The following is a 10867-nucleotide window of genomic DNA, read 5'->3' as shown; positions in this document are numbered from 1 at the left end:
CACATGGGTATCTAGATTTCATTGTCCAGAGCCCGCCAGTCAGTCAGGAAATGTCAGAGGCTTTGAAGGACGGTCGCCGGTCGGGCAGCCCGCAGTGACACCAATTTCCATTCATTCGCCGCGGAGAGAGCGCGCACACCTCACTACTATACGAGAACTCGACGGACTGCGCTGAACGTGTGATCAACGTTATGTAGCCAAGCACCGAGAAGTGGAAACCACAAAGCGCTTCTAATTTATATCCAGCAGTATTTCCTCTGCGATTGTGAGGGTAGTCACTGGTTACTTCTTAGCCACCATCTGACTCCGACTTATCACACCATTTGACATCTCCTTTACATGCCTAGCAGTTTTGAATTAGTTGGCGCCGATCAGCTTCAAACTGCCTTTTGAAACATCACATGTGACCATATATTGGCTGCTAGAAAGTCTCGATGAGAGTTGGACGCCGATTGCCAAGCGGGCAAAGCCGCGGACAGCTCGCAACAGACAACCGCTGTCCCGCGACCGCGGCGGTCCGCACACCAGCACCCTGTCAGTTTCGGCAGGTGGCGCCACCGCCGCAGTATAGGTGACGCCACCTACGTGAGTATCACCGGGCGCCGCTCTGATTTGTCGCTGCGCCGGCCTGCCTCTTTGTACTAGTCTCACATGTCGCGCGCGGCGCAGTATCACCGCGTGCGCACACGCCCCTATTGGTCCGCAGTCCGCACGGTGGCCCAACACGCCGCCACAGACATAACAGCCCACCATAAACACCTTCACACAACTGACTCAACACCGGCCGGTTAGCCAGCAATAAACGCCCCGGCCCAGAGCTGACCGCACTCTCAGAGCACCACACCCGCACTACACAGCAGGCTACCGGCCACATCCACTCTGCACGCAACATCAACACATCTGGCGCGGCATCCAACAGTTATCCCGGAGAAAACTGAGGACAGAGTACACGCCAAACGGGGTCCCGCAGAAACAGCGTGGATTGACATTCAGCAATGAGGCAGCGATGAACACAGTAGCTCTACCCCGCAGCTTGGAGAGCGCCGTAACGAAGCACTTCGTGCACCCGCGCTCCACAACCACCGCAGCTCAATAATATCGCACCAACTGATCACTGGCAAGAGACGACTAATATCAGATGTGAGTGGTGTGCACTGCGGCGGTCGGCCGCAGCGGCGGGTGGCGCCACCGTCGCCACGGTATAGGTGGCGCCTCCGTCGACTGAGCGGCAGCGGTGGCCGGCCGGTCGCCGTTGGACGCCGGCCGGCACGCGGCTCACTCCATCACCTCGTTCTTGCTGACGCAGCACGGTAGCACGCCCGAAACATACGGTCGCAGTGACGAGAGCCGACTGTTGGCCACAGTAGAGCCACCTGGTGGCGCGGTGGCGCACTGCACACTGTTGGACTCACCGTCAGAGGCCAGCACCTCCTCGTCCAACCGCTCATTGTCGAACACGTCAATGCTCTGCACGTTTGTGGCGTTTCGGCGACTGCATATGTCAGCCATTCGCTGCCAGCAGCGCCGATTTGCCTTGGTCTGCGCGTACACCTCCTCACAGGCGGGGAACAGCGATCCCATCAGGCTGCGGAGAGGGAGGGGAGCATGTGTCAGCATGTAAAAACGATCCCATCACGGTACGGAGACCGGTGACGGCGAGGGAGGGGGACCGGGGAGCGTTAAATAGGACATGCCAGAATCACACGGAAACGGGAATTTTCAAAAAGCACTAACCTGACACGGTTATTGTTTGAAGCACCAATAGGTGACGCGGAACGTATTCGCTCTAGCAGTTAGACTCAAAGGCAGCTAACCCAATCATCAAAATTCTCAAAAGGACTTTAGCAAGGACAAACGGAAAACGCGATCTTTCAGACATCTTTAGAATCCAGCCCTAATGGTACCCCGTGTAACACATCCCGCGTGGAATGCATGGTTAGAGCTCCGTAAGGGAGAATCAATCACAACTGACGCTAAATGCACAGCGCACGATGTACTGCAACGAACCTCTCGACGCATTTACGCACCTGTATACCGGCAGGGCGATGTCATCCAGGAACTGAATCTGCAGTTTCGGTATAAAGGCGCGCTCGCGGTCCATCATTTCCGAGGGGTCGTTACCCATCTGCTTCTCCATATCGCCCTGGGAGAAGAACTCGCGGTACACCAGTTTCTGTCAAGGGAAGAACGCACAGCGGTTAAAACGGATCGGAGGGCAGAGGAGCGGCATAGCCACCGTTTAACCATTGCGCTACACTTACTGTTTGCGGTAGGCTACCATTTCTTGAAATGCAACCAAGTAGTGACTGGCTGATGTAAATCAGGTTTGCGCGATATATTAGGCGTGGAACAAATTAGCGAAGCGATCCGACACGTGGAGACGTATGCTGTTATGTTTGACGTTTGGCTTACACCAATAGTCAATACATAATAGACTCGTTGGCGGATATGACCATTAGTCGACTAAATTATCACTATTGACTTGAGAGTCTTACAAGAAGAGAGGTGAACAGGCCGCGAAAATAACGGACGAACAACATCACGTCTGATAGAGTACGCCGTCTCCTGAAATAACGAGACCTCATTAATGCAGCGTCAGATCAGACATATGATCCTCTCAGGCACAGGATCTCAGCGAAATGAGGCTCTGCGTACGCATACCATGCAGGCCCCCCCCCCCCCGACCTCACAGCCTGAACCGTGACCTCGCACGAAGACATTGGATGAATATAGCTAACCCAAATCCGAAGACAAAGGACAGAATCGGTCAAACAATGAAACGCAATATCGTGGCTTCTCTGTAAGACATTAACAAGCTCCAATTCCCCATATACTTCATCATAATCGTGCCAGCCACCGCTATTATGACCTCCTAGATCGGCTCAGATGGCACACCAGTCCACTGACTGACTTGTAAAGCCCGGTTACCACCGTCAGAAGCCCGTCAGACGACAAATGACATTGCCGACGCATTGTCGCTCATTACGCCAGCTTACGCCATCAACTATGCACCGCCACGGAACTTAGAGCCGTCTCAGCGAGCGAGCTGCGCACGAGAGCCGGGCAGCACGTTTTCGGCGGCGAAACTACCACCATCACTCAGGTTTACCGGTCTCCTACAGCTCGAGCGGCGCGACAGTTGCAAACAAACGCTCTGTGGCCTTCGCGTCAGTCGGTGTCACAGAGCGCGGCCCACCCAGAGCGGCGAGAAATACAGCGCAAACAGACAGAGCGGCGTGGTCCAACTTCCGACACGCCATAGCTGGCGGCGGGCAGACGGCGTATGTGGTGTGTAGGCACTACATGTGCAGCTACTGGAGTAAGGCGGAGTAGGACTACGGGTGGAGCTTAAGGAAGATAGTGCTCATTGCTCAATATGTATGACATGGTAGACTCCCTGGGTCGTTTTGGACACCCCCCATAAACAGAGGCCTAATTTGAATATTTCGCCGGGGGCAGAATAACTCTGAGACACAAATTTGGAAAATACGCCTTACTCGCCAGCTCGGCAGGTGTCACTTAAGCACGTCGGAAGCTTGTCTCGCGGACCACCCCTTGAGTTCTTAATCGGCCTTGTCGATATAAGGAAGCAACAGTCTGAAACCATCGTCCCAACCAAACTTGATTGTTATCCATTCCGATAACCACCCACCCCGGCTCAGGACGTTTGCCATCTTCACCGCTAATAAGGACTGTTACGTAACACAATGACTACTTAAAGCCGCAATAATCCATACCTGTCGGCTAATACAGTAGCGGAATTCGTCGAATGAACAATGAAACCCTGGTCCGCGGCGCGACCGCGACAGAGCACAGCGCAGCGCTCTGCGGCATATATAGCCTTCTCCGTAGCGTACAGATGGATGTGACTGGTCCCCGCGGGTAATGCGCCACATTAAAACGCCGCCAGCCACCCCAGTTCCCGATTTAGCCGGCGTCCGGCCGCCCCCATTACCCTGATATTGACCGCTGGCCGGCTGCGCGACGCCAGTACAGTGTTCGGTAGGGACTGCCGGGAACTACTGAAAGCTATGGGACAAAAACGTATAGGTACTCTACCCGCATATAGCCGGGCCATGCCTACGGGTGTCAGTTACAGTATCGTGTACGGAATACAGACCACCACGTGCGCTAGTAATGAGTGCGGCGTAGTGTGTTCCACATGCGTCTCGCTTTAAAGGCTGCCCAGTATAGCCTACTGACTACTTTCGTGTTCAATGCTAGTATACGCCAATACGTTAGCGCTGTGTACACTTCGCGTGAAACCCAGCCTAGTTACGGCTAACGGGCTGCCTCTGTGGGTTGCAGTGTACGCCGCATGAGCAATATGCAGTGTGTGCACCGACGTAATACGCAGCCTAGTAACAGCCCCGACGGGCCACGGACCGCCTCAGTACTCCCTAAACGCCATGCGCCGCTGTGGTAACTGCGGGTCGCCAGCCACGGGCGCCCGGGGGGACTCACCGCGGCCTTTTTGCTGCTGAGCCAGCGCTTGGTCTGATCGGAGAGGTCAGCAGCGGTCATCAGAAGCGAGTGCAGCAGCCGGCGGTGGCGTGGTTCACATGAGCGGTAGCCGCCGGACGCCATCGCCTCCAGCTCTGTCATGATGCTGAGGTGGCGACTCAGGTCGGTGGCTGGAAGGAGACAGGCGGTCAGACAGGTCAACCAGGCAAACATTCAGACAGCAACGGTCAGAGGTAGTAGCAAACAGCAAGGCAAACGAAGTCAGACATACACATACATAGACAGCAGGATCAGGCAGTTCGACAGGACCAAACGAACAGCTAGACAGGTTCCCAAAGCCACAGACAGCGAACTCACTGTTAGACACAATCGTTTCGGAACTCGGACAGCAGACACAATCGGTCGTGTTGTGGCTTTAGTAACAAATATCAGGCGAGGAATATTGGTCTCCATGGCGGTACGCGATACACAAATCAGCATATTACAACCACCGGAGCCTTCTCAAAATCAAGTGCAATAACTTAACCGGCAGGATATAACTCACAAATTAGAAAAGAGGATAAAAAACTGTGGTGAGACAACAAGAAGAGAATAAAAGCCCGCATGATATGCTCAGTAGGAGCCATCAGCAACGGTACAGCTCTGGTAAAACATAGATCGCCACTTTGTCGTTCGGCTGTTAAGCCCATAAAATAATTCTAAGCCGAAGAAATTATGTAACTACACTGTAACTGCAGGCTACTGTTTTATAAGTCCGATAAATCAACTGAGTCTACTGCGCCGTTAACAGCCTACAATATACGAGATTACTGACAGCAAGCTGAGTGTTAACTACGCTTCCACCAACTCCAATCAGCAGCGTGATTGGAGTCTGTACACATATTAGTGATGTCAGCTACGGAAAATATTGATACCGATACCAAACCAAATACCAACCAGTAAAACGCCTTTTGGGCGACCAACGGAGCGAGCGAGAGGATGGGCCTTGCACGTGCGAAATTGCGAGGGGGTACCTCCAACTAACTTGTGCACTGCACCCTACTAACCGGTCTTTAGCGATGTGCCAAATTTCAGCGCAATCGGCCTAGCCGTTCTCGAGATCTGGAAGCGGCACACTGCACGTGCGCACGTGCAAGCGGGGTCCAAACTGACTTTTGCACGGCACCCTACTAACTGGTCCCCAACCGTGTACCAAATTTGAGCGCAATCGGCCCAGCCGTTCTCGAGATCTGGGAGCGCCCCCTGCACGTGCGCACGTGCTGTAGCACCCCAGCCTTAACACATGCAGATGAATTATCTGATGGAGACCTAACTGTGTACCGAGTTTCAATTCAATCGGCCCAACCGTTGTGCCGTTATTGAGGTTGCAATTTTGGGGGTTCTTAAAAAATGTCCAACTTTACCACGCGCCACGTGCGGTGGTTGGCAAGAACGCATGGTGGCCATCACACCACAGAACTTTTACGTCCAAGTGACATTCAGTAAAGAAGACCGCTTGTCAATCGGATGTCCCGTTCCTAAGATATTAGCTTTTGAAGAGCGTCCCCACGGCCGGCCGGCCGGCCGGCCGGCCGCTCATACTCAGGATTTTCCCTTAATTCAGTATGAGACTCCGCTCGCTTCGCTCGCTCCGTAACAATAACCATGGAAGAATACCGAAACCGAACCAATTTGGTAAACTCAGGAAAATACCAACTTTTTACCAAATTCACAACCTCTTTTACATTAGGGACGATTCACAATACCAACAAAATACCAAATGCATTAGCCTTGAAATACCAAATACCAAGTTGGTATCGGTTCGGTATCGGTATACCAAAAAGTTGGTATCTGATTGACATCTCTAACACATATAACTGCGTCGGGCTGTCTAATTACTCACCGAGTATCATGCCGCGCACCATGTCCAGACACTGGGTGTAGTCTTTGGGAGGCAGCTCACTGAGAATGTTACAGCCGTCCGTGTTCAATATGCACACCGACTGCGCAAAGTGGTGTTGCTGAAACGAAGGCAGAATACAATTATGTCAGGCAAAATGAACATTTGAAAAGCTAGCTGCAACCCAGTAATAGGCTCAATGTGTCAGGTGGGATTTGATTCGGTTACGGCAACGCCAGAGTCTAATAGTAATTTCTCAGACAGGATCTATTTCTATCACCCCTCATGCTTTCCGTACGCGTAAAACACATTTCCAGGTGTCAGCCGTCAGGCGACTCTCGGTTGTATCGAGGGTCCTCGAGTCGCAGTCGGGCAGCTGAGCTGTTCCTTTTCCGGGCGTCTGAGACAATGCCACTTGGCTCCCTGCGGCGCGGCGCTCTGCCCCCTCTCTCCCAGGCCGGTGGTGGCCGGCGCTGCTGGAGCCGCCGCGGCCCGGCGATCAATAGACCGAGCGGGACACAGTCCGCCGGGCCCGGCCCCGGCCGAGGCCGGCAGGAGCACAGCGGAACACAGTCCGTCACAACAGTGGAACACAGCCCGTCAGCCCCAGCAGCGGAACACAGCCCGTCCATCCAAACAATTAGCCCCGAGCTCCATCGCAACAATTAGCAACAATTAGGTGGAGAAACACATCCCGTCACAACAATTACGGAACACAGCCCGTCCCACAGAGGAGCACAGGCCGTCTCACCCAGCACTGGGACACAGCCCGTCCCCGTCTAACCGCCCATTTCGTCCCACCTCTGCACTGCAGTCGCCCTGCTGCGACACTGGGTGACAATCACAGCATGGGCCACGATATACAGCCGTCGCCAGACAGGCGGCGCCGGTTGTAGACGCTTTCCCGGCGCCAGTTCGGCCACGGCGAGTCAGTCTGTCTGTCTACAGACCTCTACAGTCTGTCCCATACCCCCTCAACGCTGAGACCTCGACCGAGGGGCGGGGGGGGGATCTCGTGCTGGGCTTGACCGCGCAATTCGACTGATGGTGAGGTAACCTTCAGACAGGGAAAGACTTAGCTGACACTAATTCTTCATAGCTTATGCCCCCCATATCTTATGTTGATTCGCTATTTGCAACAGTGTAAACAGGCTAGATATATAGTAAATAAAAGAGCGGTAAAATGATTCATTGTGCTGGAGAATAGAGGAGAATTAGATAGTGTCATCGAGTAATGGATACAAGGCTTTGGGCCCTATCTGATGATTTGATGTGGATTTAAAATGCCGACATCGAAAGGAGATAACACAACACCCGCAGGAAGCGAACCATCGACAACTCATAGAGAATGATCGCCTGTCAGTCATCTACTGAGCTGTATGTCTTTTTTTTACTGAGCTGTATGTCATTGCGATTTATCAACTGACTTAACCTTAATTACCTCAGCAAAACAAAAACATTACATTATTTGTCTCTAAATTCAGATGGAACGTTCATAATGAAGGATGAATATGCTTGATGAATGCTTGATCGAAACCTTTGTTCAGCCCGTGAGGGGGCAACTGATAAAAAAAAATTAACTAAGAGAGGGGAAAATTCCATCCCTCTAGTGAATCCCGACCGGGTATGGGAGAAATGACGGAAAAGTGGATCACACAGAGCATCTAAGCGTTGCCTCGAGTTGTATCGTAATCAGTAACAATACTAGCTGTACCGCACGGAAAAGAGGACGCTATTTTAAGCCCCACACTACATCCATCCAAGCGGAACAGGGGCTGTCAAACAAATCAGTTCCACGAAAACCGTGAGAGGTAAAACAGACAATCGATCCGCACACGGGCTGCAGCGAGCGAGTCTGGATGTCTTCTGTTCACTCAAATAAAATAAGGCCACCAGAAGCCGCACGAAAAATGAGCAGCAACACTCACCCTTCCCAGAGTATGATCGAACAATTAAAAAAGCAATATAGACAGGATTTGAGGGTTTCTACAACTTACTAGCCTCTAGCCGCTAACATGTAGGTCCTGGATAACCTTATCATTGAAAAGAGTATCCATGTCGATCGCCTCGCTGCTCAAACTGCTCCTCCCATCGACCTACCAATATTCCCCCACCCAGGCTGCCAGGGCGAGGTGTGGGAAAGATGGGTCAAAAGGCGGGGCTTATCTAAAAAAGAAGAAGAAGAGCCCCCCTGGCTCTCACCTCCATCACACTGCCCTCAGACGAGTAGAGGGAGGCCAGGACGGAGCGCGACGCCACCTGGAAGCTGTTGGTGGTCCCCCGGTGGTCCAGATCGTGACAGAGACACGCCGTCAGCAGAGACAGGCTCTCCAAGTCACTGCCGGTGGACACATAGAGAACGCGGTCAGCAGACGTCACGGTCGGCAGGCAGATAGACAGACATACGTACTGAGGTCAGCAATGGCAGTATGATCATTGCTGACAGACAGATATATGTACATACAGACACACAGTTAGACACACTCGTATGGACTGGGGCCAGCACTGAGCAAAGAGGTTATAGCAGCTACTAAGCGAAACAGTGATGAGTCTGGAACGATTACTAAGCACATCAGTGCTGCCAGGGGGACTACAGTAAGCGGATGTGCTGAGATAGGGCAGAATAGGCGAGCCCAATGCGGTTCTAAGATAGCGGCGCGGATCTAGCCGAGTATAACAAGGTCTGAGATATCGCTCTTTGGCCGTAACAGTGACGATTTAAGAATTAAAATCGTAAGAAAAAGTACTACATGTTACGATACGGTATAGTAAGAAGCGCGGGTTCAACGAGTACATGAACACACTGACCTATATCGATGTTATCAGCTCTAATCGAAGACAATAACGAAAATAAAAATATCTGTCGGTGCCTTGTTTATGGAGCGGATACACTAAACAAATACAATCGATGTCCGCATGTCACGAAATGCTCTGTGTGGGAACGAAATAGGGCAAAGGGTCCGGCAAAATATGTAAGCACACGACATTGTCATATTTTATCTCTTTTTGAGTGGAAATGAAGAGATGCTACGCAAGACCGATCGTTTAAATGTGGATAACAAATGGCAGGTTTGCGATCAATATCGTAAAATATTGTGTTGGAGATTAATATGACGCTATGATGCTGGTGTTTAATCCGGTGCTACAAATGATAGTCAGACTGGTGGATAATACAACAGGGTCTCCGCTTTGGTAACTAGAACGGTTGCTTCTGCTTTTCCTAGCGAGCGTAGCCCGTGACCGAGTACAGAGTCCCCCTGTCGATTACAGTCACAGGGTCCTCTCGGTGATACTATACCGTGACACAAGTGTCACCGTTATATTGTCAGTGGCTCCTTCAGACCCGTCCGTGTCATTATCATATTGTTCCCGGCCGCTGCCAGTGTCAGTATTAGTGAGATCGTCTACGGCCGCTGAGTGACACCACTCCAGCCGCTGTCATTATCAATGACGGCATCTGTGTGTCGGTAGGTATCAGTGCTATCATCCCCACCGTCGTCAGTGTCAGTAGCAACGTGCGCGGCCGCTTACGGCGGTGACAAAATCAGTGACAATGTCGCTGTAAGTATCAGGCCGTCTCCGTCCGCTGGCGGCACTGACAGACAGTTATAGTACTGGTGTCAGTGACACTATTCCTGTTGCTGACAGTGTAAGTGTTAGTGTCAGTGTCAGTGTCAGTGCCAGCATGAGTGTCACTGTCAGGCCGTGTCCCTCCTCAGCCGTCACTGACAATGTATATATGTATGTATTACAATCATAGACAATCCACACGGGGCGTGGCGATTACAGTCCAGTGCCAGTGACAATGACAGTGACAGTGTCAGTGTCAGTGTCAGCGAGTGTCAGTGTCAGTGACACCGTCTCCCTCCTCATTCCCCACTGACAGTGACCGGCCGGCCGGCAGCGGGCCCGTATCGACTATCGAGTCGTCGGTAGCAGTGTATCGGCGCCGCCAACCGAGCCTCCTCCTACTCCCAGCACCTATCGAGCGACCGGTGCGGCGCCCCAGAGCTCTATAGTCCGGGCCTGCGGAGTCTCTCCGCTCGCCGCTCAGCCACGTGACACGCCCGCACCCGGCGCTACTCAAACAGACAGAAAGAACACACGCATCGGCTGTCGTTTTTCGTAAATGACGACGCTGGTTCTCGGCCGCGCTCTCTTGGTTTGCCGGGATATTTCGGACTGTACCGGGCTTTTCTGTCTTAGACTAACTGTATCCGAGGGAGGGTGTATTAGTACATTGTATAGTGATATAATGGTTGGAGATCTCGGCTAATTGACACGCTTGGGCCCACAACATTAGCAGAGCCCACGCCGCCCCTAGACCTTGGTTAGAAATAGAGCTCTATTAAATTATCCTTTGTATAAAAACCACGCAACGTGCTGCGAATAGACTTCTGGGAAGCTTTCAGGCACTACTTCAGGCCCAAATGGGAGTCTGAATTGCGCCATCGCTATATCGACCAGTTCCGCCTCGCCACTGGCCGCCGCCATAGCCCATTCATAACTTCCGCTCAATGTCCC

General features: G+C 52.3%; 1 protein-coding gene across 7 annotated transcripts in view; it reads right to left on the bottom strand.

The window, feature by feature from the left end:
- Positions 1–387: 387 nt before the first annotated feature.
- The window catches only part of LOC122366751 (cGMP-dependent 3',5'-cyclic phosphodiesterase-like), a 68841-nt gene continuing 58361 nt past the window's right edge, over positions 388–10867 (bottom strand). For all 7 annotated transcript variants that reach the window (XM_043339299.1, XM_043339303.1, XM_043339298.1 and 4 more), the window contains 5 exons: positions 8546–8681; positions 6347–6464; positions 4465–4634; positions 2028–2173; positions 388–1585 (listed from right to left, as the gene is read on the bottom strand). In XM_043339299.1, the coding sequence (XP_043195234.1) occupies positions 1276–1585; positions 2028–2173; positions 4465–4634; positions 6347–6464; positions 8546–8681 (880 nt within the window). In that variant the 3' untranslated portion in view covers positions 388–1275. The remainder of the gene's footprint in view (positions 1586–2027; positions 2174–4464; positions 4635–6346; positions 6465–8545; positions 8682–10867) is intronic.

This window comes from Amphibalanus amphitrite, unplaced genomic scaffold (genome assembly GCF_019059575.1).
Source record: "Amphibalanus amphitrite isolate SeventyFive unplaced genomic scaffold, NRLGWU_Aamphi_draft 000828F_arrow, whole genome shotgun sequence".
Classification (NCBI taxonomy): Eukaryota; Metazoa; Arthropoda; class Thecostraca; order Balanomorpha; family Balanidae; genus Amphibalanus; species Amphibalanus amphitrite.
Note: the sequence above shows the minus strand (reverse complement) of the source record. Positions and strands in the feature narration are given on the sequence as shown.